General features: G+C 41.8%; 1 protein-coding gene across 1 annotated transcript; it reads left to right on the top strand.

The window, feature by feature from the left end:
* On the top strand, positions 1–27,973 carry HDAC3 (histone deacetylase 3). Its single transcript, XM_063298630.1, has 15 exons — positions 1–73; positions 1,284–1,366; positions 5,577–5,719; positions 17,760–17,841; positions 18,301–18,357; positions 18,441–18,496; positions 21,286–21,419; positions 21,597–21,677; positions 21,780–21,853; positions 21,979–22,043; positions 23,806–23,895; positions 24,008–24,066; positions 25,968–26,047; positions 26,296–26,453; positions 26,746–27,973. The coding sequence occupies exons 1-15, from the start codon at positions 19–21 to the stop codon at positions 26,813–26,815; spliced, it is 1,287 nt and encodes a 428-aa protein (XP_063154700.1). The 5' UTR covers positions 1–18; the 3' UTR covers positions 26,816–27,973.

Here is a 27,973-nt window from a genome sequence, read left to right as displayed (position 1 = left end):
CTTCCGAGGGCGGAGGGCATGGCGAAGACTGTGGCTTATTTCTATGATCCCGATGTGGGCAATTTTCATTACGGTGTGTGCGTAGCAGCGGTAATTGGGAAGTCTTGGGATGCTCGTGCTTTCTGGAGGGGGTGCGGTCGAGCGAAGGCTGTCGTCTGACTTTTCCTTGGTTGAGGAAAGGAGCGGACTTTCCCGAACAGCCATGTGCTCCAGTTCCTCCTCGTTATTAGAAAGGCGTCTGTTTTGTTGTGGTCCTTGTCTCTGCTTTTGGGGCAACTCTGAAAAAAAAACTTCGATTTTCTTTCCTGATTTGAAAGGCTGCACTTCTGTGCGCGCGTAGGAGTGCTGGCGGGAATCATATTACACTACTTCGTGTTTTCAGAAAGGAGAAGCCTTTCCAGATGCTCTTAATAATTGCGTTTGAACTTCTCCTTGATTATTATAACTGCAGTTATATCCACCGTGAACTTAAGCAACAGAGTCTAGTGCCCTTCAAAAGCTGCTTTAATTCGTACCGGCAGTGCTTACTATTGCACGCACACACACACTCACACACCATCAATGAACCAACCAACTCCTATTTCAGAACAACACATCTGGTGATGTGGATTACGGCTTGTGGTTTGCAAAGGTCCAGGTGGCAGCAAAGAGTGTCTGGATTTTTGCAGCCCAGATCTGGTAGCCTAGTGTAGTAGCACACCATTTATCCATGGTGGATTATAATTGTATTGTATGTATGAAATGTGATAGAATTCAAGCACTGCTCTGTGAGAATGCCTGTATCTTCATCTGTGAGATTTTAGAAGGTATGGGCAGAATCATAGTCCCTTGATTTCTTATTATTGTATAGAATTGTATCAAGTATTACATGGTTTTACTTTATGAAGGTTATTGCAGTTGTCCAGAGTTTTGGGTCCATTCCAGGATGTATACTGTACCTGTAAATTACTGGCAGATCACTTTGTGACAATATGCGGTTACGTGGGGGACTTGCTTAGATAGCTTAAACTAGGTTAAGCAAATTTCCAAAACAAGATAAATGTTTCTTAGCTGCCTAGATCCCAGTCAATGAGTTGATGATCTTTGTGCTCCAGAGGAGTTAAGATATCCCCATCTTATTTTGAAAGGTCTCCCACTTTTAATTTCATAGTATTGTTCATCTTTCTCTGAGGACTTGTGGTAGCGATCAGGTAGTTTCCTGTGCTTCTGATGTGGAGATGTTAATTATGTTAGGTGTGTTTGATTGTTTTCTCTTTCTTTTTTCTTCTTTCTTTTCATTTTAGGAGCAGGACATCCCATGAAGCCACATCGGTTGGCATTAACGCACAGTCTGGTGCTACATTATGGACTCTATAAGAAGATGATTGTAAGTGCTTCATGTGCTGGACTGCACACAAGTTTAATTTTAAGTTATTATTACTAATTTTAAGGAACTGATACACATTTGTTTGCCAGTATGTTCCATATAATTTGCTTTTAACTGTAGTAAAACGTCCCTATTATTACACAGAAGAGAATATCTCAAAGCAGGAATCCATAGTTTGGACTGACATTGTTCACCTAATCCAAAGTTACGATATCCATGACCTCCTGTGTTTCTGTCAGTTTCAGCTAAGGAAGATCTTACCCCACCTCCCTTTCCCATGGGGAAAGAAGGTTCAGTGCCTGCCTGCTGACTGGCACAAATGCCAAAGTTCACTGCTGCAGGTAGTTATATTTCCCAGTCATACATTCTGCCAGAACAGTCCCTGATCACCTGTTTACCTCTGCAGCTCTAACACAGGGAAGAAGGTTCAGCTCATTACATTGCATTGACTGTTACAGCTCTCTTGTTATGGGTGGTTAAAATAGAGGTGTCTATGAATTAAAGACAAGTCCCTTTGCCATATATTATGGCATTGACTTTTGTGAATAAGAATCTAGTTTGTTAAACATATGAATTATAATCCCACTGTAGATCTGCAGTGTCTAAAATATGTTTAGAACTCCTGGAAGAAGTAATTAAGAGTCTCAGGAATATTGTTGCCAATGATCTCACCGCTTTATTTCTTTTCTTCCCTAATTCCACAGAGTTGCTAAGATTCTGGAGCAGTGTCTAAGGTGATAATAGTCTAGATGAAAGAACATATTGAAATTTCCAAGCAAAGGATAGATAATAGGCTGAATCCAAAGTCTATTTTGGATTGTACAACTTTAAAAATCAGGTTTCCAGTTTTGGGTGCCTTTTGGCTTAGTTTTGCATCTGGATAATCAAGTCACAGTCAAGTCTACTAGCAGTGCTGAGTAGATCAGACCCTTAATTTGGATCTAACTTAATTAGATCCAAATTGGATTGTTATAATCTGACTTACTTGGAACTGCCTTTTGAAGAATCTTTAGAAACTGCAGTTTCTTCTAGCTTGCAGCAGGAAGGATATTGGTGGATATGCACCTTTGTTGCAATGTCTGTAAAGGTTGCCAAATTGCTTCTAATAGGACCACCATATCTGTTGTGCAAAAACTTGGATGACCACTCAATAACAGCAAAAAGGTATTGAAAATGCTAGCCCTTTGCAGCCATCTAGTGGTCATCTGGAATTTTTGCAGCCCAGATATTATTTAAAATACTTCCTTATTTTTTTTGAATTCCAATGACCCCCCCCATAATGAGCAATAAATGAGATTATTTAAGAAAGACTAATAAACAAAAAACAAAAACATTCAGTGAAACATATACATATATAAAAGTTCCAAATAAGCATTTCAGTTTTTTTCAGTGTTATTATCCATAGCTAATCCCCACTGTTAAATCATTTATTTATAACTCTGCAGATCATTGAGTAGTTGGGGCTACATGTTTATCTTTCCAGTATTAAAGAATGTCTTACAGCTTTAAATGGGGGGTGGAAAATCCACTTTATTTGTCCAGGTATCAGAGTCCTGGCAATAGGGTATAATTCAAAAGAATATGAACATATGAAATTATTGCCTGAAAATTGAGTCAATATAGTTTGTAACTTTCTCTCAAAGTGGAAGAGTTTTAGGATAGTATAGAGACATATATTTAAATGAAGCATTTATCTTATTACATATCTAACAACCTGACAATTTAGTCAAGCCTTTTCTATATAAACGTGATGGAGTTCAATAAGTCTGCAATAGTACTTTTGTTGAATAAGATGTAATTTAAGATCTGTTGAAATTTTGGGCATTGAGGACAATACTTCTTCCCATTGTTGAAGCAAAATAGTAATTGTAGGGTTTTTTGCATAGGATTTATTAATTGCTTGTAGTAGAATACAGTAGATGTTTCTGAGCCTGAAAATGCTGCTGGTCCAAACTGGGACGTCAATAGATATTTGTAACTGTAACTTCTGCTATTGAGCCCTACTAATTCTGAGACCTGAATTATCCATAGTGTTAACTTAGCATAAGAAAATGCAGTTTCCTAAAAATAATGTACCGCAATCTTCAAGTCAGTATAATAATAAGAGGAACTTTTTCAAATCTATTATGTTTATTCCCAAGAAAATCCAACTAACTAAAATTATGAATATTCTCAGGGGGCCCAAGAAGGAAAATATTCATGATGGGGAATTGTCCAAAATTTGGTACTAGCCAACAGATATGCAAAACGATATAGTTTGAAATTTGGAAAACCAAATCCCCCTTCTGTAAAAGACAACTGCAGCCTAGATATAATAGCCTTAGTTTCATACAGTTTCATACATAAATGTCTTTGTCCCAACTGTGGTGGAGGCATCATCAGTGATAAGAAGAGGGTCTGCCTTTCTTGGGGTTGTTTCTGTCTTGTGAAGTACAAGTGGACTCATTTTTTCTTTTGCTGGTTAGAGGAGTTTGTTTGTTTGCAAAATGTGTTTTATTTAAGCTGTGCTTTATCTGTGGTCTCTGCCTTCACATTTTACTCTATTTTAATGTCAGTGGATTTTTATTTAAAATAAATTACTGTTTTATATTGCACTACATTTATAAATTGTCATAAGCATTGATAGATAATAAAAGCACAGTATAAACAATATATACAGTAAATATAGAAGGTGAAAGGATGAGAGGGAAATGAAAAAAGCCTGACAATTGCAGTGACAATTCTTAAAAACAAAATAAGTGGCCATTAGCAAGGTAGTATAGATGCTAACATATGGAATGTATGTATTGTTATTAAAACATGCTATCCACTTTCCAGTTACAGCTGTAGGGTGTAATTTCTTGATAAATAACAATTTAGTCATTTTATATTCTTTAAAGTAAAGGATAGCATATTAAGATAACTTACACAATGTTTTGGAAGGTTGAAAAATGGTTTCATAATTTTCTCAGTATTGCCCAATTTGTCCTATGTAAATGTATGAAGGCATTGCTGGCAAAGCAATGATAGAATATAGCATATTGAAAATGTGCACATGAATGGATGTTTGCTAAATGTTTGCTTATTTTTTATTTTATGATGTTCATAGATTGCCCCAATAAAAAGACTTTGAATGGTGCACAAGGAAAATAACATAATTAATCAACCACATATATGATGTGATTGATATGATATATGATATATAATATTATACTCAGATGGCAGCCTGCAATTACCCTATGAGCCAAAGATTCATTGAAATAAAACAATTTTTAGGGCCTTTGGGAATACAAGGAGGATTGGAGGCAAGGTTCCCTTTGGGGCAGCATGTCCCATAGTGTGGGTGAGAAGACCTACCTTCTGGTCCACACCCTACTCACCTCACGTGGAGGGAGAATTATCTTGATGTTCAGACCAGACAGGTAGAATCAGGCTTGGTAAAGTGGTCCCTGTTATAACCCAGTACTGCACTTTTTACGGGGTTTGGAAGTTTACTGGCAGCCAGTGCAGCAACCTTTGAATAGGTGTGATCTTGCAATAGCAGATCATCCAACTGGTCTGCACCAGTGACAGTTTCTGAGCCATCTCCAAGGGCAGTCCCACTTAAAGCACATTGGAGTAGTCCAATCAGGAGGTGATCAAATCTTCCAGACAACTGGTGCACCAGCCAAAGATGGGCAAAGACCCCTAGTCACAACTTCCACCTGCTTTTCTGACAGGAGCTGTGAGTCCAGAAACACCTCCAGGTCACATACTAGGGCTGATTATTTGATAGTCATGACACTCGGTGTGCACATTCTGGTCCCCATGTTTGGGCTGCTGTTATTTATTCTATTGTTACACTTGAATAACTGTCTTAAATATTATTATTATTATCTGTTTTTTTATATATTTAACACTGTCCAGTTTACATTTCTTCCTTCTCTGATTGAAGTCTTCTCCATCCTTTCCTCCCCAATTGCATGTAGATGGATGTGTATACATAAATGTAGTTATTCTTGCCAGCTCAAGGTAACCTATCATGTGTACCTGAGGAAGTGAATTCTAGCCCCATAAGCTTGTTCAGTAGTAAAATGGTTATTATTTAAGATGCTGCGTAACACTTCTTTAAAAAAAATATTTATTTAGAAATTGTGACTAGAACTTAGCATAAACTGGGAGTTTGCAGTTTGACAACTCTCTTTCACTACTATTTGAATTCAGCTATGAATGGAAGCATTTTTCTCTGCAGGTATTTAAGCCATATCAAGCTTCTCAGCATGACATGTGTCGCTTTCATTCAGAAGATTATATTGACTTCCTTCAGAGAGTCAGTCCTAACAACATGCAAGGATTCACCAAAAGCCTCAATGCTTTCAATGTAGGAGATGACTGGTTAGTATTGCACACTATTTAGATGAATAAGATGGGTGAGAGGGGTGCAAAGATTACATGTTTTTGAGACTGCATAAGAAACATCTCTGGACGGATGAAATCCGTATAATTTGGTATATTTAGGATACACTACAAACTTGGTACCCAACATCTAAACCATTTATCCAGCTAATTAGGAGATTTAACAATTCCTCTCCCTGCCATTTGGATGCCACACCAAGGACAAGGTAGTGCTTTCCTCATTCCATTTACAGGAACCAGCTGAACAAACAATTGATTATTCAACTGGTAACGAGACTGAATCCTCAACCGCACGTGAAGGCCGTAGGATAGTTTAGGGTATGCAAGACAGGTTGTGTGATACACACTGTTCAGTTCTCCAAGTGAAAAGAATGCTGAGAAGTGCAGAAGGAACAGCTGGGCAGCAGCCACTTCTTCTCCTCTCAGATCTGCTACATGAAGCTGTTGCTTCATTCTGCCTTATAGTAGTCTTGATCCTGCTAGACCTGGGATCCTAGTGTGATCTCCATAGCAACAGACACCTCCATGTCCTCAGGGCTCTCTGCCCCATTTTTTTTATTTTGGGCAGGCATTTTTGAATGGGCACGTTCTCCCCCCAAACAACCATAGCATGACATGCTCTCAAAATACGAAATATATCCACTGGCCCCAAAATGTTAGATCTTTGGAATCTTAAGGAGAGGTACAAAGTTTTAAATCTCCATATTCCGTGTTTCTACACAAATGCATTTGTATAGATAGAGGTAATCTTTTAGGAGGGACTATCAAGAGCTATTGATCTTGAACACTCACTGTTACCTCCTGGTTAGGGGAATCATGACTGCAAAAACTAGTTGCAAGGGGAGCAACAGTGAGCATCCCAGAATCAACTGGTGGGTGACTGTAAGTAATAAAATGCTTTGGCTTGATCCAGCAAGGTATTCTCTTCTTCAAAATGAAAGCAGCAAGAACCTGGTGAAACCCCTGTCCCACACCCATTGAATATAAAATGGAAATCTAATTATTAGAGAAAATTTGTTTGGTTAATAAGGAAATAAAGTTTAATGCGGAAGTGAGTAGGGCAGGAAACTAATGAGTAGAACGAGGTTAACGGACTGATGTTTAAAAAGAAGCTTCAAAATCTAAATAGGCATATAGAGAGACTATTGAGCTGGTATTTATGTCAAAGATGGGGGCTAGAGGCAATAATTAGGTGTTCTGGCACACTTCTGGTACAAAGTAGATCTAGCCAGAATGATACCATTCTCCACCAAGACATCCTTCTAATGTGTTGAATTACAAGTTCCGAAATTTTCAGTTAGCATCTACAAGTATAATTCAGCATGGCTTTCTAATTTGAAAGAAACTGTTCTGTGATCAATATTTTCACTATTAGACAATAGTGAAAAGTGCAGCAGGTGGTCTACTGACAGAAATCAAGTCTTGACTAAATACAAATTCGTACTTTAATCAAATTTGATGTTTGATTTCTGCAGGAAACTTGGCAGCTAGGAAGGTTGCAAATAGATTGTTTCCACCTGTGTTTGAATAATGTTTCCCTGGTGAGAAAGGGGGAGAACCCAGGGATGATGGGTTCTTTACTCATCTTCAAGTGGAGATTATTGAAATCTTATTTCATATCACTGAGTGCTAGCAGCACTACTGAAGTTTAAACATTTCATTTAAACACATGAATAGACACATGCAAAACATACTATTCTCAGGAATGCCAGAACATCTTGTTATTCTCTGCAACTATGCCTGTCCATCTCATTTGGAAATGGGGAAGTGTCTTTGAACTACCACTGGAATGGCATGCTTGCATTCTCGGATTATGGGATAAACTGGAAATATATATTGCCAACAGCTAAGAATGATAACCTTCTGTTTATGTAATATATGGGTTATCTAAATGTCAGAATGGGGATTTGATCTGTGTTTATATTTTCAGTGTTTATCAGTATAACTGCTGGTATAATTAATTAACATTGTGCAATAGTGCAGATTTGACAGGGAACACTCACATCAGACCTGCCAACAACTCTTTTAAAAAGCCACATCACTTCTTGATCTCATATAGTGGCCACTGCAATCACAGGAAATGAAATGTTTGAGGTGTTGACAGGTGGGACATGAGCACCCATACGTGCTTCAAGTTATATTGTGATCCTTTAGGAAACCAAAAGTAAGTGACCAGGTACTATCTGTAAAGAAGTCAACTTAGCTAGTGAATGGTGCTGTGAAAGGCAGTTGTCTGAGACGGTTTAAATTCTGGTCCAGATTGAAATTCTTGATTATGTGCTGATCTCTCATTGTTTGGTTAATCATGTTACACACTTCAAATTAAGCCTTCAGAGTTGATACAACTATTTTTCTTTGACTGTACATTGTCAGTGTCTAAAAGGCTCCTAAGGAGAGAGATGATTTACCAGCTACTATGGTGGATGATGGTGGATCTGCTTGAATTAAATGCAGGTGTATGGTACTACCACAGAGTGGCTTAATTTGGTCACTCAAGAGGCACCACAATTTTCCAGGCAGACACTGGTTTTTCAAACAAGTCTATGATTGATCACGATAACATTCTAATTCAAGAACTACCAATTTTTGTTGCCAACCAAGCACTCAGGCATTCCATTCTCTAAGGTTTGGTATGACCAGGTATGTATAGAAGCCCAAAAAGCTCTTCTAAGGCTCTTTAAGATCCATACTGTAATGCTAGACCCCCTTCTAGCACCACTTGTATGTTATTAGGTATGACACAAAGCTGTAACTCTCTCTTTGTCAGGGCCAGCCTCGCTTCGCAATAAGACACAGACTCACTTAATGGGTATTAAGAATTTCTGGTTTATTGGAATGATAGCTGACAGAACGAAAAACGGGAACGGGGTAGGTAGTGTGAGGGTGCCCCTTTTATACCCTCCTGTGTTGCCCCGGGCTTCCCCACCCCTCAATGCCTCGATCCCTCTTGATGGGACCCTTGGTGGCTGCCTGGGCGTTTTCCCCGGTGTCTTCTTTGTCTCCCTGTGACGGTTGTGTCCTCCGGGGCACCATGTGCTTCTTATCTTCATTCCTCTGACGTCTCTCCTTTCAGTTGCTTATGGGTCCATGGGTGTGGGTGCCTTTGGGTGCTTGTGTTAATCCCTGGTTTGATTATCTCCTTCCCCTTTTCCTTAATGATCATGATCCACGTTGTGAGGCTCTTTTGTGCCTTGCAACGAGGTCATGACATGCTGCCCCCCCAAAGATGTTCTTATGGTGCTGGTTTCTCCGGGTATGCCTCATGGAACTGTCTTGTTAGTTGTCTAGCCATGACGTGTCGTGCCTGAACCCACTCTGGGTGTGAGAGATGTTTCCATTTCATGAGGTATTGTAGTGTTCCTCTTTGTTTTCTTGAGTCCAGTATTTCTTTTACTTCAAAATGTTGTTGGTTGTCTATCATTATGGGTGGGGGTGGAGGTTCTTCCGTATGCCATTTGGATGTGCTCATTGGCTTCAGTAGTGCACAGTGAAACACTGGGTGGACCCGTCTCAAATTGTAAGGCAGTTCCAGTTTGAAAGTAACTGGGTTGATTACCTGTATGATTTTAAAAGGTCCAATGAATTTCGGTGCCAATTTCTTTGAGGGTTGCGAGGTCTTTATGAACTTAGTGGAGAGGTAGACCCTATCTCCCACTTTGTAGTTCGGTGCCTCCGCCCTGTGGTTGTCTGCATATTTTTTGTACGTTGTTTGTGCGTCTGCTAGGGCCGTTTGGATGATTGGCCAGGTTGTTGCCAGCTGTGCCGCCCAATCGTCTGGTGAGCAGGGCAGGGTTTCAGGTTGCGGTAATTCTGGTATCGGTACAAAGTCCCTTCCGTAGACCACCTTAAATGGGGTGTGGCCAGTGCTCTGGTGTACCGCGTTATTATAAGCCACCTCTGCAAAAGGTAGTAGGTCTACCCAGTTGTCCTGTTGATAATTTATGAATGCCCTCAGAAATTGCTCAAGTGTTGAGTTTAGGATCTCTGTGGATCCGTCCGTGTGTGGATGCCACGCAGTAGACAATGCTTGTTTGGTTCCGATTAGTTTTAAAAATTCCCGCCAAAACTTTGACGTGAATTGTGTTCCTCTGTCGGTCACCAATCTGTAGGGGGCACCGTGGATCCTGTATATGTGTGTTAGGAACAAACGTGCCAGCTGTTGTGCGGAGGGGATAGTTGCGCACGGGATGAAGTGTGCCTGTTTCGAGAAATAGTCTTTTACCACCCATATCACAGTTTTTCTTTGGCTGGGTGGGAGGTCCACAATGAAATCCATGGAGATTTCTTCCCATGGGCGGGAGGGGCTGGCTACCAGCTGTAGCAGCCCGTGGGGTTTCCCTCCTTTCCGTTTGGTGGTGGCACATATGGGGCAGTTGGCCATGTAGTCTTTTACGTCCTTTCTGAGGTTTGGCCACCAAAATTGCCTCCTCGTTAGGTGGAGGGTTTTTACAAACCCAAAATGCCCTGCAGATTTGTCATCGTGCGCTCTATGTAAGATCTCCCCCCGCAGTGATTCGGGCACGTACAAGGCTTTCTCTTTCCAGGCGATGTTGTCTTTGAAAGATACATGTTGTTGGTTATTTTGCAACCATGTATCTTGCTGTAGTGCTTGTGTGAGTCTTTGTTGCCAGTTCGGTGAAATTGAGCGCCGGCTCCGATCGCTCCCCGCCGTTCGTGCTGGCGTGCGCTGATTCTTTGTCTGGCTACATGTGACAGCTGGGCAGCCGAGCTGTTTCTCGGTCCATACTGTCCCCACGATGTCGGAGGCTTGCGTGTCGTCCTGTGGTCGTCGGGAAAGGGCGTCTGCCAAGAAGTTTTTCTTGCCCGGTATGAATTTCAGCGTGAAATTGAACCGGCTGAAAAACTGAGCCCATCGCACCTGCTTCGGGCTGAGCCGTTTTGGCGTGCTGAGTGCCTCCAGGTTCTTGTGGTCCGTCCAGACCTCGAAGGGGCAGGAGGCCCCCTCCAGCAGGTGCCGCCATGTTTCCAAGGCTGTCTTTACTGCAAACGCCTCCTTTTCCCATATGTGCCATCTCCACTCCGTTTCGGAGAATTTGCGGGAAAGGTAGGCGCAGGGCTTTAGGTGGTTGTCGGAGTCCTTTTGGAGCAGGATGGCTCCGATGGAAAAGTCGGAGGCATCTGCCTGCACCACAAAAGGCTTGGTGGGGTCGGGGTGTTGTAGCACTGGCTCAGCTGTGAAGAGGGTTTTCAGTCTCTCGAATGCCGTTTGACAGTCAGCTGTCCAATTCAGTAGCGCCCCCGGGTTTCTCGATTTGCACGTGTCCCCCAAGCCCTTAGTCTTTAGCAGGTTAGTTAGGGGCAAAATAGTCTCTGCCAGCCTGGGCGTGAACCCCCTGTAGAAATTAGTGAATCCAAGGAGGCTTTGCAGTTGTCTCCTCGTGCGTGGGCGTTTCCACGCCAGGATGGCTTGGACCTTGCTGGGGTCCATTTCTATCCCTTTAGCTGAAATCCTATACCCTAGGTAGTCAATTTGTTTTTTGTGAAACTCGCACTTGGAGAGCTTAACGAACAGCTCTGCCTTGCGAAGTTTCTTGAGCACGTCTTTTACCAAGCGTTTGTGCTCACGTTCTGTTTCTGTGTAGATCAATACATCATCCAGGTAAACCAAACCCCCCTTAAAAAGGTGGTCACGCAGGACCTCATTAATTAACTGCATGAATACCCCCGGTGCTCCTGCCAGTCCGAATGGGAGTACTTTATATTGAAACGCCCCCAATGGGCAGTTGAAAGCAGTCTTCCACTCATCCCCCTCCCGTATCCGTATGCGGTAGTAGGCTTCCCTTATGTCCAGTTTGGAGAATACCTTACCCTTTACCAGGTGGGACAAAATGTCCTTTATTAAGGGTAAGGGGTATTTATTTGAAATGCTTGCTGCGTTTAATCCGCGGTAGTCTGTACAGAGCCGCAATGACCCGTCCTTTTTCTCGCGAAAGAGGACTGGCGCTCCCACTGGAGAGTTTGCTGGCTCGATAAAACCTCTCGCCAAGTTTTTATCTATGAAGTCCCTTAATGCTGCTAGCTCTCGCTGGGTCATAGCATATATTTTTGGTTTGGGTAGGGGTACCCCCGGGACCAGTTCAATGGTGCAGTCCGTCTTTCTGTGGGGGGGGAGTTTGTCCGCCTCTTTCTCGCCGAAAACGTCGGCGAAATCCCCGTATTTGGTTGGCAGTCCCTCTGGCAGTGCTGTCTCTCTGTGTTCCGCAGTCGTCGTCGCCCCCCCCCCCCCATGGCTGCTCGGGGAACCCTGTTCCCTGAAGGTGCTTGGTAACGCCCGTCAGCAAACTTAATCTCTCTGGTTCTCCAGTTGATGACTGGGTTTTGCTGCACGAGCCATGGGATCCCCAGTATGAGTCGGGGTTGCCCCACCGGTGCCACGATGAAAGCCAATTTTTCCTCGTGGCTGCCGAGCCGTAGCGCGGTTTCTCCGGTGTATTGGGTGACTGGGCCCCCTCCCGCTGCAGATCCATCGAGCTGCGAGAACACCAGGTGGTGCTGAAGTGGATAGCAGCGGAGGTTGAGTGCGGCTGCCAGGTCAGGGTGCATCAGGCTTTTGGAGCAACCCGAATCAATGAGTGCCCAGACCTTTTCGGTTTTATTTCGATGGGTGAGGGTGACACGGACGTAGAGGGTGGGGCATTCCTCACTCACCCCTTTGTCGTAGCGCCTGTCAGTGTCCTCCACCTGTCCTTCGGCGCCCCTTAGGCCAGGTGGTTGTCGTTTCCCGTCGGCTCATTGGGGTTGCTTTCCTCCTCCTCTGAACTGTAGGGGACGTGTCTGCGTCGGTACTCCCCCTTCGCCGCTGGTCGCTTTCTTGGCGCTGGGGTTGGTGCTGTTTGTGCCTTCCTCGGGCTCTCTCTGGGTGTCGTTTTGGGGCATGCAGCTGCTTTGTGATCTTCCCTGCCGCACGTGAAGCATTGCCCTTTTGCGAAGCGTCTGTCCCGTTCCTCCTTCCAGGGTTGGGGTCTCGCCCTCACCTGCCTTGCGCTGGTGTGTGGGGATCTCGCTGTCTCCATCTGCTGCGTTTCCCTCCTTGCGTGGCGGAACGTGTCGTGAGCGTTCTCCGCTTCTGCTGCCAGCTGGATCCAACCCGTGAGGGAGCTGGGGTTGTCGCGGCCGAGTGCCCACCGGAGGACGTTTAAGTTGAGGCCGTGTTTGAACTTCTCAATCAGTGTCGATTGAGACCAAGTGTCCACTTTCCCGGCTAGGGCTTGGAACTCCATGGCATACTCTGCCACGGAGCGCGGGCTTTGTCTGAGTGTCTCTAGCGCCCTTTTCGCCTTTTCTTGCTCCAGGGGGTCCCTGAAATGCCGTTCCAGCGCCTGCAGGAATTCTGTGCTGTCCTGCAGCGCCCGGGCGCCTGATTGGCACAATTGGACGTACCAATCGGCAGCCCGCCCTTTTAGTTTTATGGCCAGGGCATTGATTTTGCCCCGTTCAGTTCTGAAGCAGGGACCCCATTCTTCGAGGTAGTACCTCGCGTTGGTCAGAAAAAAGAGTTTAGAGGGGTCCCCGTCAAACTTTATGCCAAAGTCCTTGGCAGGTGTCCTGGTCTGGCTCCTGGCGCCCTCTACTTCGTGCCTCGGGCTCTGTGGGAGCTGCTGCGGGTCGGGTTGTCTCCAGTTCTCTTGCGGCATTGGTGCCTCTCTCTGGGTCTCCTTGCAAGGTCGTCGTCCCGTCGCTCGGGGGGGAGGGCGGGGTGTCCTCCCTCGGTCGGGCTCCTGGATCCAGGCCCCGCCGTCGCCGCCCGCCGGGTCGTCCCTCCGCCTCTCAGCCTGGCGCGTCTCCCGTCGTGGGGTGGGTTCCTGGGACCAGGCGCCGCCGCCGAGGTTGTCCCGCTGTCTCACGTCCGGGCGCGCCTCCGATTGGTGGGTGGCCTCCTGGGGTCGGGTTCCGCTGTAGTCGCCGCCGTCCGCTGGGTCTCCGCCCCGTCTCTCGTCCCGGTGCGCCTCCGATCGTCGGGTGGGCTCCTTGGGCCGGGTTCCGCCGTCACTGCCGCCCCGCTCGCCCCGCCGCCGTTCGTCCGGGGGTGCCTCTGCGCCGCCTCCGCTGCGGAGTCCCTGCGCCGCGTCAGCTGTTGGAGCATCAGCCGCACCGCCTGCATCCCTTCCTCCAGCGCGTCGAGCCTCTGCGCCGTCCCTGGCTTCCTGCCGAGGTGTTCGCTGCTCCGCTCGCCCTCGCCGTTGGTCGTGGTGGAGGACGGATCGTTCCTCGTTCCCTCCGCGGTGCCAGGTGCGCCCTCGCCTTCGGGCGCCCAGGGTGGCGGTTCGCCTCGCGCTTCCTCCGGGGTTGTCTGCGGGCCTGGAGAGGGTCCCCTCGTCTCGCCCCCGGTGCCTCGCGGGCTCCGGGGCGCCGGGGTGGGTCCCTCCCCCGCCGCTTCCCCCCAGCTGGGTCCCATACTTACCGGGGCGTTGCATCACCCGGACCTCAGCTGCATCCCGCCCTGTGAGAGCGGGGCTTCGTCGCCGGGCGCCGAAGGGTTGCGCCTCCTTGGTTCCTGGTTCTCCATGCCTGGCTGGGTCCCTCACAAGCTTGTTGGATAGGTACCAGGTGGAAAAAAATTTTGGGGGGTTCCCGTTTTTATGTCAGGGCCAGCCTCGCTTCGCAATAAGACACAGACTCACTTAATGGGTATTAAGGATTTCTGGTTTATTGGAATGATAGCTGACAGAACGAAAAACGGGAACGGGGTAGGTAGTGTGAGGGTGCCCCTTTTATACCCTCCTGTGTTGCCCCGGGCTTCCCTACCCCTCAATGCCGCGATCCCTCTTGATGGGACCCTTGATGGCTGCCTGGGCGTTTTCCCCGGTGTCTTCTTTGTCTCCCTGCGACGGTTGTGTCCTCCGGGGCACCATGTGCTTCTTATCTTCATTCCTCTGACGTCTCTCCTTTCAGTTGCTTATGGGTCCATGGGTGTGGGTGCCTTTGGGTGCTTGTGTTAATCCCTGGTTTGATTATCTCCTTCCCCTTTTCCTTAATGATCATGATCCACGTTGTGAGGCTCTTTTGTGCCTTGCAACGAGGTCATGACACTCTTGAAGGCAAAGAGAAGGCTGTTATGCAGCACCTATATAAGCAGTTATTTTTTTCCTTGAAGTCAAGGAATACAACCAGTTGTTAGTGAATTATTGCAGTTCATCTTAGCTCAGATATATTTGGAATGGTCTGAGAATCCCTGTAGGAGCCTACATTCACTTTGCCATAATAATGGCAATTAGTTTGCCTGTTTGATTTTACTACTGACTAATTGGCCAGCAGCCTCAGTCTCTGAAATTCATCAACTGAAAGGGGATAAAGCCTCAGGCAGTGATTATATCCTAGCAGAATTAGTTATGTTGATTAGCAGGTGTGGGAGGGTTATCTTGCATGTCTTTATACATATACAAATCTGCCATTTCTTTAGTGACTGAGATAAAGTGATTGTTACACTCTTTAAAGAATATATATATATATATATATATATATATATATATATAGGGCTAACCATGATATATGTACACTATTAGATTCCTGAATAAAATTAACAAGCTATATGAAATACATGTATGTGGAAAAGTTCAGGATTGGTGTCAGAGGTTTGGCCCAGAAGCCATAAAAATCCCTTCTGGTCCTTCTCCTCTGTCATGGGCTGTAAAGGAGGGAGGTGGAGGATTGATTGCTGTGTGAGAAACGGAGCATCACCAACTGACCCAGCAAGCTGATGCCAGACTGTTGTGGCTAATATCAGCAAATGGACAGTGAAGAATGCTGCTGGGAATCATGTTGTAAAGCCAATAGCAGTTGTAAATATTCAATTTCAAACGAAGGCGGGAAACTGGGGCAAGTAAAAGGAGGGAACGGGGAATCTTATTCACTTGAGTCTTTAGATGGAGATGGAACTGTATCTTACAATAAAGAAATACTTTACTGAGACCTGAATGGTTCCAGAGAGATTTCTTACTATTGGGATATCTGAACCCACTATCTTCACAATTGGATGGATCAGAAAAATACTTATATAGAGGAGGAAAGCTGGATTCAGAGTCTGTTGATCTACTGTCAGTGATTTGTGTTGCAAATATGGGAAATGTGTGACCAAGCCTAAGATTTCATTCGATGAGGCATTTGTTTTGATTCAATCTCAAGAGAAATTCTATGGGAAAAATGTAAGTCCTTATCACTTGGTAGGTGATTCCTCCTGCTCATTTATAAGTAACATGAAATTGCAAACCCAACAATTAGATGTAATCTGCAAAGCCAATCTGGTTCTATTACAGAAAGAAGTTAAACCATATTAGCACCTTTTAATTTTTATATGAGTTTCCTACATAAACCATAGAATCACAGAGTTGGAAGAGGCTGTTTAAGCTATCAGTCCCCTACTCAGTGCAGGAATCAGGATAAAAGCATCCCAGACAGATGTAATTTGTTATCTGCCTTGAACCAGAGCCCAACATTCTCCTGGGTGAGTGGTTCCATTGTCAAACCGTTCTTCCAGTTAGGAAGGTTTTGCTTTTTTTTAACATCTAATAGGCATCTCCCTCCTGTAAGCCAGATACATTATTCCATATTCCATATACCCTGGGACAACAGCTCCTGACTTTCTCTTGTATGATGTCCTTTCAGGTATTTGAAGAGTGCAGTCATATCTCCTATCATATACCTGTGCATTTAATGTTTGATTCCTAAGTGAAGAACTTTGCACTTGTCTCTCTTAAATTTAATCCTTGCTCATCTGGTATTTAATGGTAATTTTCACTTGACCTGGATGATGGCACTTCTAAGAAAAGTGCTGACATAATGGACTTCCACCAGAGTTTGACTATTGTTGAGCTATGACAGGGCTAAAGAGATCCTTAGGCAATACATTTTGGATACAAAACATCCAAATGACTTAAGCAACGCACTCAAGCATTTCAAATCCTGGAATCTGAATTCCAGCCAGGAACTATCCTATTACCTTACCACCTTAACTACTGTATGCCTGCTCTAGTACTTTACACATTTTCAGTGATTTTCTCTGTAATATCCTTTTGAGATGCAATGACCAGAACTGTATGTGATGCTTTATTTTCAATCTTTCCCTCATAGTAGCTGTTGGTCCTTGCCAGGAAGTGAAAGTTGCAAGATACAATTAAGAGAGTCCAGTCTCTCCAGGAGTTCGCACATGTATTTAAAAAAATGCAGGAATAGCTTATCAGTTAGAACATATTCAATCATTAAAGGTTCTACCCAATCCGAGGGGTAGAAGATGATCAACAAACAGGATCAGAGAAGCAAAAAAGACATCTTTAAAAAAAAAAAGATTAAAACTCAAATTAGGAGAGCAGATTGAAAGACAAAACTCAGCAGAAGAAATGCAAGCACACAATAAAGATTGCAAATAAACTTTTGAAGAGCAAATAATAGTAAGAGATCAACAACAGATTTTTTTTTTTTTTCAAAGCAGAAAACTGCCTGGGGAGACTTCAAAAGCACTTGAACAAACTCAGCAGCAAAGGAATAAGCCGTTAACCACCCAAAATATTTTTTAAATTAAATCTTGCAAGATTTTAATGTGAGAACACCTTTGTGGGGAGTAATTATTCATTTCTGAGATGCATCAAACACTTGAGAAATGTAGTACAAAATGTGCAAACCTCTGAAAGTTGAATTGGATAGGCAGTCGTATTTTGGAGCATCTTTGAAAGATAGCATAATTGGGATGATCACTTATTTTGCTTGGCAAGTAGAATAATATTTGTTGTATTCTGTTGTAGGCATTTCCAAGAAAAGGATAATGCCCCATTCTCTCCATGACCGTAAGGGGACCTGTCATGTTTGCTCAGGGCAATTTGCCATATTGAAAAAAACTTTCCACGCAAGTGTAATTGGAAGTCTTGTGCATTATCACTCCCCCAAAATTGGTTTGCCTGTTTGCTTTTCTCAACTTGTAATATGGAAGTACCAGGAAGCGAAATGATACAGATCTGTTATGTTACCTTCAATCCCATGTAATTGTCTGATCCTTTTTCTTCCTCAGCCCTGTGTTTCCGGGACTATTTGAATTTTGTTCTCGATACACTGGAGCTTCCTTGCAAGGAGCAACACAACTGAATAATAAGGTACAGAAGCAAAGTAGTGTTCACCCTTTTCAAACCTTAGATATATTGACTGTCTTTACAAGTACAGCAATTTCCTAATTACTGTTTTCAACTGTGCAGCTAAATGGCATTCATAATTTGTGGTTTTATTGAAATATGATCATAACTAGAGTGGAATGAATGCATGAGACTAAATTTTTTAGTCTAAAAGGTTTTTAAAACCTTTTTAATTAAAAAAAAATATTTTTTTGGTCCCTGATGATAATTTATGCAAAGGCTTACCCAGTGCTTGACATAGTGTTGTAAAGGATGATAACAATGATGCTCTAATACTAGTGCATACGTTCCTAGCAGTTTGTTAAAAGAGGATAAACAGACTGGGGAAATAATTTAAAGTATAGCTTTTAATGATCTTTCATTAGATATTTCATTTTACAACAGAGTTCTTTCTTTGAGTTAATATTTCTCTTCCATTCTTAGATTTGTGATATTGCAATTAACTGGGCTGGAGGCCTGCATCATGCCAAGAAGTTTGAGGTAATAGTCAAGTCTGCTTTATTTGTTGGGGAGGCTTAGTGGTTCCTTTTTACTGACATAATTTCTTTATTTTCATGCTCCAGGCTTCTGGGTTTTGTTACGTCAATGACATCGTGATTGGCATTTTGGAGCTTCTCAAGTAAGGTGTTTACATGAATAGTTGACCACAGTATAAAGTGCTCTTTTACCACAGCGTTCCTCTGGGGATTCTGAATATAGGCATGTGAGGCCAAGAGTAATTGAGGCACCTATCCTGTTTTCAAGTTCCAGGTGCCAAAGTTTAAAAATGGCTGAAAATTTACAAAATGTTGGAAAACTCACCCCAAAATCCTGTGAAATCCAGTAAGATTTTAGGCAAAAGAATGAAACCTTGCAAAATTTCAGCCATTAAAAAAGTTTTAATTTTTTAAATTTAATTTTAGGATTCACTGGGCACTATCTGGGAGTGGTTTTGGGTTTGTTTTGTTTTGTTTTGTTTTGTTTTTGGTGCCTTCCAGTCAATGTTGACTCCTGGCAACTACCTGGACAAGTCCCTACAGTTTTCTTGGCAAGATTTTCAATTTTTTAAAAATAATTTTATGAAAGATTATAATTGCAATAGTAAAAACTAATACTGACAGACAGACAGACAGAAAGGTAGAAAGAAAGAGTAAAAAGTGCAAAAAATGTAGAGGGAGGGAGGGAGGGAGGGAGGAAGTTCCAACCTTCATCACAAGAAGTATAAACAATTTTAGTAACTTTTCACCTCCCCTTAATTTACATCCAATTATCTCTTCATCCCATGTCCCATCTCTTACCTATAAACAAATCCATAAAGCATTGTCATTTCAGTCCTGGTGTCAGCAAAAGTCCAGTAAGGTTGCCAGAAATAACAACATACCTATTTTAACCTTGATGAAATAAACCAATTTTATATTCCTTCCTTTTACTTCTAACAGTCTTAATCCATTCAAGTAATATCGTAGAACTTGATTTCTTTTCTTCTTTTTTGCCCCTTCTTACAAGATTCATCCAAGCTTTAACAAACCTCTTTTGTAAATCCAATATAAAAGAGTTATCCATGTCATTCTCTTGGTTTATTATTTGTAATTCCCTTTTGATTTTAAAGGCTTAAACTGATTTCTTTTGTACATCCAATGAGACATCTTTTTCCATGCCATTCTTATAGCCTGTCTTTTGTAGATCCACTTTCAGTGTTAACTCTGCCTCTGTCTTATCAGATAAAACTTGTTCCTCTTCTGCCATTTCTTCCATAACATCTTTTGAACACAATCTATCCATAGAAACAAACATTGCTATTGACATTGTTGATATTAACTTCAAATTCCATTTTTCAAAAGTATTTCCAATGTTATATTTTGTGTCATTCTGTAGCTGTTAATCAAGTTTATGTATTCTTCTCCTTTAGTTAAAATCTTTAGTTCCCTCTAGAGTCCAATTTTCAAAATTGCTTATCTCTATTATGTCTTAGAAAAAAATCAAAACAAGTCCACTTTCCCTGGGAAAGATACTTTATAATTAATTCCAAAATCTTATTTCTAATTTATCTGGACGCTTAATCCATTTTTAACCTTCTAAAATCAAAGTCTTAATTATTTTTTTCAATTTTTTTAAAGTTCTTAAGCTTGTTAGAATTTTCTTTCATTAAGGATTGAAGGCAGACTTGTGTTTTCAGACTTGTTGATCCAAAGGTCTCTTAATAGCTGAAAAGTAGTTAACAAGCGATTTCCAAATGTGATTAGAAAAGGAAGTATGCAAACTTAGTATCCTTTAAAGGTGCCGACCGTAGTTGAACAAGATGGCTATTCCCTCATCTCCCAGTGCTCAAAGCCCGCCAGAGACTGCTGTCTTATGGTCTCCTCATGAGGAGCAATTGTCTGGAGCACTTGTGGGTGATCTGTCCTCTCTTTGTCCGGAGAAGTTCGAAGAGCTGGTCTGCTCACCAGGTCTTCTTTCTTTGCCACAGTCATCAGCTCCATTTTTCTCGGAGCCATCTTCAGTCCACCATTTCTTCCTCTGGAAGCCTCTTGACAAGATTTTCAGAAGTGGTTTGCCCTTGCCTCCTTCCTAGGGTTGAGAGAGAGTGACTGGCCAAAGGTCACCCAGTTGGCTTTGTGCCCAAGGCAGGACTAAAATTCATGGCCTCCCAGTTTCCAGGCTGATCCCTTAACCACTACACCAAACTAGCTCTCTTGGGAGTGTTGTGGACAGTTCTTTTTCATATTTTTTTGTCTGGAACAGGTGTAGACTCCCCAAATTATTTAGGCTGGGGCTCATGTAAAGGAGCATATATGATATGATTAGGGATGGTGAGAGTTGTTTTCCCAAACATCTGGATGGGTGCTAGATTGCCTGCCTTGATCTGAGAAGTGACCTTTTTGCCTGGGGTTCATATGCTAGTCATAGTTTATTATGATGAGCTGCAATTAGCTGAAATCCTGAGCTATGCTGCATTCCTAGCAGAAGGAGTGGGGTATTTTTGCTTCCTCAGTGAGTTTTGAGGGAGTGAGTATAACTTTGGGTATAACTTCAGAAGTCCTCTGCACACCATCACTTCAGACTTAGTAAATTCTTAACCAACGGTAAGAGGTGGGTGACAAAGACAAGAGGGCATTATAACAGCAGAAGAAATAAAGGTGATGCATGATTGAGAAAAATCATGAAATAGAAAATGAGCACCTTTGTCCACTTTTGGCTCTGCAATTTATGGGAAAGTGACCCTGGAGAGATTTTTCTTTCTTTTCTTCAGTGTAACTTTAAAGTGCTGACAATCTATGTCAGAGCTGTCAGAATTGCAGCAGCTCTGAGGATAAGCTGCTGGGGTGCTAGTTATAAGTACAGGTTTTTCATCCATGTAGCTTTAAGATTTACCAGTGTGAGGAGATACTCTTTGTTCTATCCCACAGAGAGGTTTCTTTTCTCTGACAGGTACCACCCACGTGTGCTTTACATTGATATAGACATCCACCATGGAGATGGTGTTCAGGAAGCTTTTTACTTGACAGACCGTGTCATGACAGTATCTTTTCACAAATATGGGAATTACTTTTTCCCTGGTACAGGTACAAAATCTTTTATTGTTCTTTGTCAGCTTTTAAGAACCAGAACTCTGTTAGCCAACTAATAAGTATGTGAAAGAATTTTAAGTTCTGAGTCACAACACTTACGGAAGATGGATATTACGTTTTCAGATACGTATCCCTATTTGAATTCTGCACTGTCCTGCACTCCCCTTGTAGGTGACATGTATGAAGTTGGAGCTGAGAGTGGCCGCTATTACTGCCTCAATGTACCTTTGCGGGATGGCATTGATGACCAAAGTGAGTGAAGGCCTTCCACTGGGCCTTGCCATATTATCCATCTTCAGGGCATATTTCAGCAGAGAACTTATGGCTGTGGTTTCTTTGTCTTTTTGTTTGAAGGTTATAAACACCTCTTCCAGCCAGTCATTAATCAAGTGGTAGAGTTCTATCAGCCAACTTGCATAGTGCTGCAGGTGAGAATTTTTTGATGGCCGCTGCTTGCGGTCATACGAAGGTTACTAGAGGGGCTACAGTTATGATGGGTAGGAAACTTTAATTGTCACAGATTCCTCATTTTTCATCTCTTCCCCCCCATAAGTGTGGTGCTGACTCCTTAGGCTGTGATCGCCTGGGCTGCTTTAACCTCAGTATAAGAGGACATGGGTAAGTCCACCTAAAAATTGAACAAGAATCAAAAGGAAAATTAGGCTAATAAGGATATGGCTGTGTTTTTTTTCTCCTTTTAAAGTAGTTGTTGAAGCTCTGGTTTTGTCGGAGTTAAAATCCCTCCCAGCTTCCCCTGTACCCCTTTTCCATTATAAAACTTTTGCAAAGCTGCTGCCAACCTTCCTGCAGAAAAAAAAGACATATATTTGAACTGCTGTTCAATTGTATTTAAATACATCTTCCAGTGAGCTGACTGGGATTTGAAGGGGAAAATGTGGTTTGGATCTTCTTTGGGCATCTCCTTAAATCATATGCATCTGTGAGCCCAGGAAGAAGCACAGCTTCTTCAAACAGTTGCTAGCAGATACAATGGAGCACCCCTGGTCTGTCTGTGTAATCTTTTCCCCTTCAACTCCAGATCACTGCACAGCTTTATTTGCATCCCAATCGAAAAATATACATACCTGTATTGGGTTTTTTCCCTATTGCAGGCTAGATAGGAATTTGAATGGGGTGTGATTTATATTGGGAAAAGAGTAGTGTTCTGCTGATCCAACTTGAAGCTCCAGATGGCAGGACAATCAAAACTTTGGAAGATCCAGTCACACATCATGGCTCTTTTTGTTTTTTGCCTTTAATAGTTGTAGTCCAAAAGATACCAAGAGACATTTTATATTACCTATGCAATAGTATAGTGTCAGGATTGTTCTTGCCCTTAATTTAATTGGGAAATATTATCAGTCTTTTTTAGCAGGTTCCCTTTCTAAAGCTAGGCTACACAATGGCTGGGTTTATACATTATACTTAATCAAATTGTGGTTTGCTTGTTTTTTAGCTGAGCATGTTCTGTTTTCCACACTAACAAATTAAGCAGAAGCGGTAACTCCTTTATTCACAAGTTTTGGATATTTTCAAATCTCGATATTATCATACGCTGCCAGGGCTGTCCACAGTGATGACAGTGGTGGCAGCGCAATTGAAGCCCTGCCTCTTCATAAATGTATGTGACTGCCATTTTGCCTTCTTTTGCACACATGCACACCCCTTAGGACACTGCTGGCTTTATAATTGCTTAAGAGCTGTTACTCATTTTCAGTGCTAAGCTTACTTGAAAGGGAGAAGTCACCGTATAAGTCAGAACAAGTTATTGTGTATAATTCCAATCCATGTCAGTGTTTGGGAGTATGAAGAGGTTATATTTAGTCCTTGCACCGCATCTGTTCTCCCAGTTTTAATATTAGCTGTCAAGAAACATTACTGCAACCTCCTCATTGCATCTTGTTTTCACTTAAAATTGAGAGTGTGGCTCCTTTCAAAGACCTCTGCAGTCAGTTAGTTCAGACTCTTGGAAAGGGCTGTCACTCTTCCTCACAGGCTGCTGCTTTGGAGACAGGAAAGAAAGCGTCAGAAAAAGGATGGCTCTCTCAGTCACCTTCTGACTTTGGACCTACACATTCAGCTCTCTGCCTTTCCTTCTGCACAGCCCCCAACAGATTAACCCTGAATTAATATGGTCTTTGTTCAAATGTGGGGGTTTTTTGGCCAACCCCTAATAGCTCAACAGCTATTTCAATAGCTTCAGTGAAATTGTTTTGATAACAATTTAAACATCTTTCAGATCATTTTAACAGCAATCATTTACAGTAATTTGCTAGGTTTATGTATATACACAAACACGTGTGACTTTTATTTATGTGTGTATGCCAGGTATATGCAAATGTAACAGGTCACTTCTAAACATTCTAACTTTGGATTCTAGGGAATGTGTGGAATATGTAAAAAGTTTCAACATTCCTCTTCTGGTATTAGGAGGTGGTGGCTATACAGTTCGCAATGTGGCCCGATGCTGGTGAGTCTCCTAAGAGCGTTGATGATAGGTTGGGGCTTTGTCTTTCATGGCGATAAGTGGCATAGATACCTGTCCTGTGGCCTTGATGGAAATGGTCTGCCGTTCCTTTCAGGACTTATGAAACATCTTTGCTTGTAGATGAAGCAATTAGCGAGGAGCTTCCATATAGTGGTAAGTCAGGTTCTTCCATGTTAAAATATAATCTTTGCTATCACTTTTTAGCCTTTTCTTAGCCAGATATATAAACAATAGTATACTATAAATTTTACTATGTTTTAGTATATACCACACAGTAACTTTTCTATATTTGTGCAATAGTTTATATTTTATGCAATGATATGCAGTTATAATAATGACTCATTTTACATCTGTTCAGAAGTGAACAATTTCATAATGCAATTGAGAAATGCAAAAAAATCCTCCTCCATATTATATTTAATTTCCCAGAAGTACAATATTGGTTTATTATATTTATGAAATATAAGTTCGTTAAAGCAGAATGTCTGGATACTGTAGTGAAATAGCATAGCCAGAGTTGCCTTTAAAGACAGTCTGGGAATATCAGTAAATCTTAAAACGGAAGTTTTAACATCAATGCACCATCCTTTTGCTGGCTTCTAAGCAATTTCTAGGCCTGTTTCAAAGTGCTGCTTTTACTTTTTCGACTCCTAAAGTGGCTTGTAGCCAGATTTTCTAAAGAATGGCTCTTTACACATGTATCTACAATGATTTGTTAATGTTCAAGGTTATGGTTTTCATATCCTTACTAATGAGATTCAGCAGGTGGCCAGTCAAGGGAGGAGAGGGCCCCAAAGAAACTGAATAAATAGCCTTTTTTTGTAAGGCAAAGCTTTTTTTGCAAAATTGTCAGGGCTTTTAGTAAGTTTTGTAAGGATTTCTGTAATTCTATTATTTTGGTATTGTCTCTGCTAAGCTCTGCTAAGTTATTTATGGCATTGACTAGTTTTTTCTGTGCTATACTATTTTTCTCATATTTTTTTTAAATCGTATTTTCTGAGATATTCTGCCCAGAGAACCCTAGTTGTGGAGTGGTATATAACAGATGTATTTTTCACCTATTGGTCTATGGGAGTGAAAAAGCTCAAGGCAATTCACATATAACATTTAAAACAGTCAACTCTCAAAAGACATAAACAGTTTTAAAATAATTGCATCTTATGATAATGTATTAGGAACCAATTTCTTCTATTTCCTTTTTGCCTGGGAACAAAAATGGTGCAGGGGTATAATCAGAGGGTTTATATCCAACCACATATTTAATGCATTAGATTATGTTTCCTTTATTTGTAAAGAAAGGTATTTTGTTTTAATAGGCATGAGCAAATATATCACTGTTTTGGCATTGCCAACATAGTGTGAGGGAGAGCCAGTATGGTATAGTGGTTAGAGGCTGGACTAGGAACAGGGAGACTGGGAGTTTTAGTCCTCCCATTGGTATAGAAGTCAGCTGGGTGACTTCAGGCCATTCTCTCTTAGCCCTAGACAGGGAAATCAAAAACTTTTTATCTACTTATCCACGACTGGACCAGTGTGGTAGATTACAACCCATAACCTTAAGTAACCTTCATCCTGCAGCTCTGTTTGAGTAAAACCTCCCTAAGACTCAGGCAATTCTTGGTACAAAACTAGTTTTTTAAAAAAGGAAATGGTAATCCCATTCTCTACTGTCAGTTTGTCCAATGATGGTATTCCCACACATCTGTTGGGCACCCAGTTGGAAAAAACTGCATGTTAATATTCTAGATGAAGCAGGATGTGCAACTGATACTAAGAATAGAAAGCAGCAGGAAAATCAGATTTTCTTTTGGATTTTCTTTCTAATTGTAGAGTAGCTAGTTATGAGAAAATTTTGGCAGGTAGTTGTGGGCTTACACTTTATGATATAAAGAGTCACAATAAATTATGTGTCTAGTGAAAAGAGTGAAAGGGTTAAGAATACATTATTCCCTCAGAGGAACATCTTTTCAGTTGCTGTGCTTTGGTGTGTGCTATATATGGATTTCTTCTCTTTAATGTGTATAAGCTTTTCTTTTTTTTTTTAATCCATAAAGAATACTTTGAGTACTTTGCTCCAGACTTTACTCTCCACCCTGATGTCAGTACTAGAATTGAAAATCAGAACTCAAGGCAGGTAAGTATCTCCTGCCATATGAAGACCAGTTGGCCCTTTACTTGCCCCCTTTCCCATAACATCTCCTTTAATTACCAGTTTCAAAAGATGCATTATTGGTGCTTCTCTTTACTAAACCCCATTCCTAATAGATTAATTTCATTACTATGCTTATTTTGATGGCAGAAAAAATGATGACACGAACTTGATAACCTTTTTGAACTGATTGGCCTGATAGGATTTTGCTGCATTTCCTGTTTTTTGTCAAGTATTTAGATCAAATACGGCAGACAATATTTGAGAATTTGAAGATGCTGAATCATGCACCCAGTGTCCAGATCCATGATGTCCCTTCTGATCTTCTGAGTTATGATCGCACAGATGAGCCTGATCCAGAAGAGAGAAGTTCGGAAGATAATTACAGCAGGCATGTTTTTCTATTTGTCCCTCAGATAAAAACCACTTATTATTTTGACCTCAGTTACACTAAAGGAACTATAGCAGCTACCTCCTGGAATCAATATGTGTTGATTGGGACTCCTTTGTCCCAATCACAATTTGATCAATTATGCCAATTAATCTCTTATTACCATCCATAGTGTTCCTTTTCAGAGGTATGTGTTTGTTGTACTTTTTGGTAAGCAGATTCCATATTTATCTTTAATTTTTACTACATCATCTCCTTGCCCTATGTGACCTTAAGTTATTATATCTTGCAGGCCGGAAGCTTCCAGTGAATTCTATGATGGTGACCATGATAATGATAAAGAAAGTGATGTTGAGATATGAGGTCTGAATCCTGTAAATTTAGACTATGTGAAATGGTCTGGATGGTGATACTCTAAGGAAGCAAGAGGTTCCAGTAGAAAGACTCTGTTCTTCATACCTGTTTTCTGAAGTGATGTCAGCAGGACTGGTAGATCATGGAATTGCTTGAGCACAAAGGGCAGTGTTTCCACTTGACCTGATCTTCTTCTGCCATTATTTGTGGGAATCAGCATTCATAACGTCAGGCTCATATACATATGCTTTGTTGTTCGGTGACCACCTCCAATTCTCATTCTGCAACAACCGTCACTCTTCACAAGGCTACCACTCTTCAAGGAAGGACAGGAAGCACTATTGTATTTTGAACCATTTTTCTTACTTTGATTATCCTGAAGCACCTAATTTGAAATCTGCAGTAAAAAACTCACTCACATGGTCAGATTTTCAGCCTTCTGTTGCAGTAACTCAGATAAAGGGAGAAATCAGATAATGTTGGTGGGTATTTTGCTTAGCTATAATAAGAGGTGAAGGAGTCATGTATGAAGCACTCCAATCATGGGGGTTCTTTTAGAAGTTATCTTTTGTCACTCCTTCTGCTTGGGGATACTATGTATTGCATGACAATATTGTGCCAGCAGAGAAATTAATGCTGAATATTTTGCAATATTTGTGACTTTTATGCACTACAGCAGATGTCTACAGCTTATTGGACATGCTTCTGTTTTTGCTTCAGTGAAGGTATAAAGATGGTTAATGAGAAGAGTCCTGGACCAAAAGTTAACACTCTTCAGTGTGTCTTCTGCTATCTGTTAACTCCTAAAAGTCCTATGTTTTGAGTTTGGGTATTATCCATTCTTGAATTCTAAAAGAAAGAAATTCTAGATATTCATTACAGAAAAATATATTCCCTCTCCCTTTTTGCCCCATTCATCACTGTCCTGATTCTTGAAGTACCCTTTGAGCTGAAGTGGGAAGAGATTTCCCAACCTTAATTCCTCCTGCAGTCATCTAATGTGGGCTTAAATCTTTTTAACTAGAGTCTTAAACTACATGTGCTGAAGATAGTTGTCAACGCTTTGAGACGTTCTTTGCAACTAAAATGACAAAGAGGCAGTTGCCATTTTCTTCCTTATATTTTACTGGTGGGCTTAAAATATTAAACACGATAATATTTTCTTA

This window comes from Candoia aspera, chromosome 3 (assembly GCF_035149785.1).
Source record: "Candoia aspera isolate rCanAsp1 chromosome 3, rCanAsp1.hap2, whole genome shotgun sequence".
Taxonomy (NCBI): domain Eukaryota; kingdom Metazoa; phylum Chordata; class Lepidosauria; order Squamata; family Boidae; genus Candoia; species Candoia aspera.
This window is presented reverse-complemented; position numbering and strand designations above follow the sequence as displayed.

What these genes read in the sequence shown, in the direction of transcription:
- HDAC3 (XM_063298630.1), top strand. Translation starts at nt 19, where the DNA reads ATGGCGAAGACTGTGGCTTATTTCTATGATCCCGATGTGGGCAATTTT. An exon ending in GGCATTTTGGAGCTTCTCAA is followed by an intron (nt 18,497 to 21,285) that starts GTAAGGTGTTTA and finishes TTTCTCTGACAG; the next exon opens with GTACCACCCACGTGTGCTTT. An exon ending in GGATGGCATTGATGACCAAA is followed by an intron (nt 21,678 to 21,779) that starts GTGAGTGAAGGC and finishes TTTTGTTTGAAG; the next exon opens with GTTATAAACACCTCTTCCAG.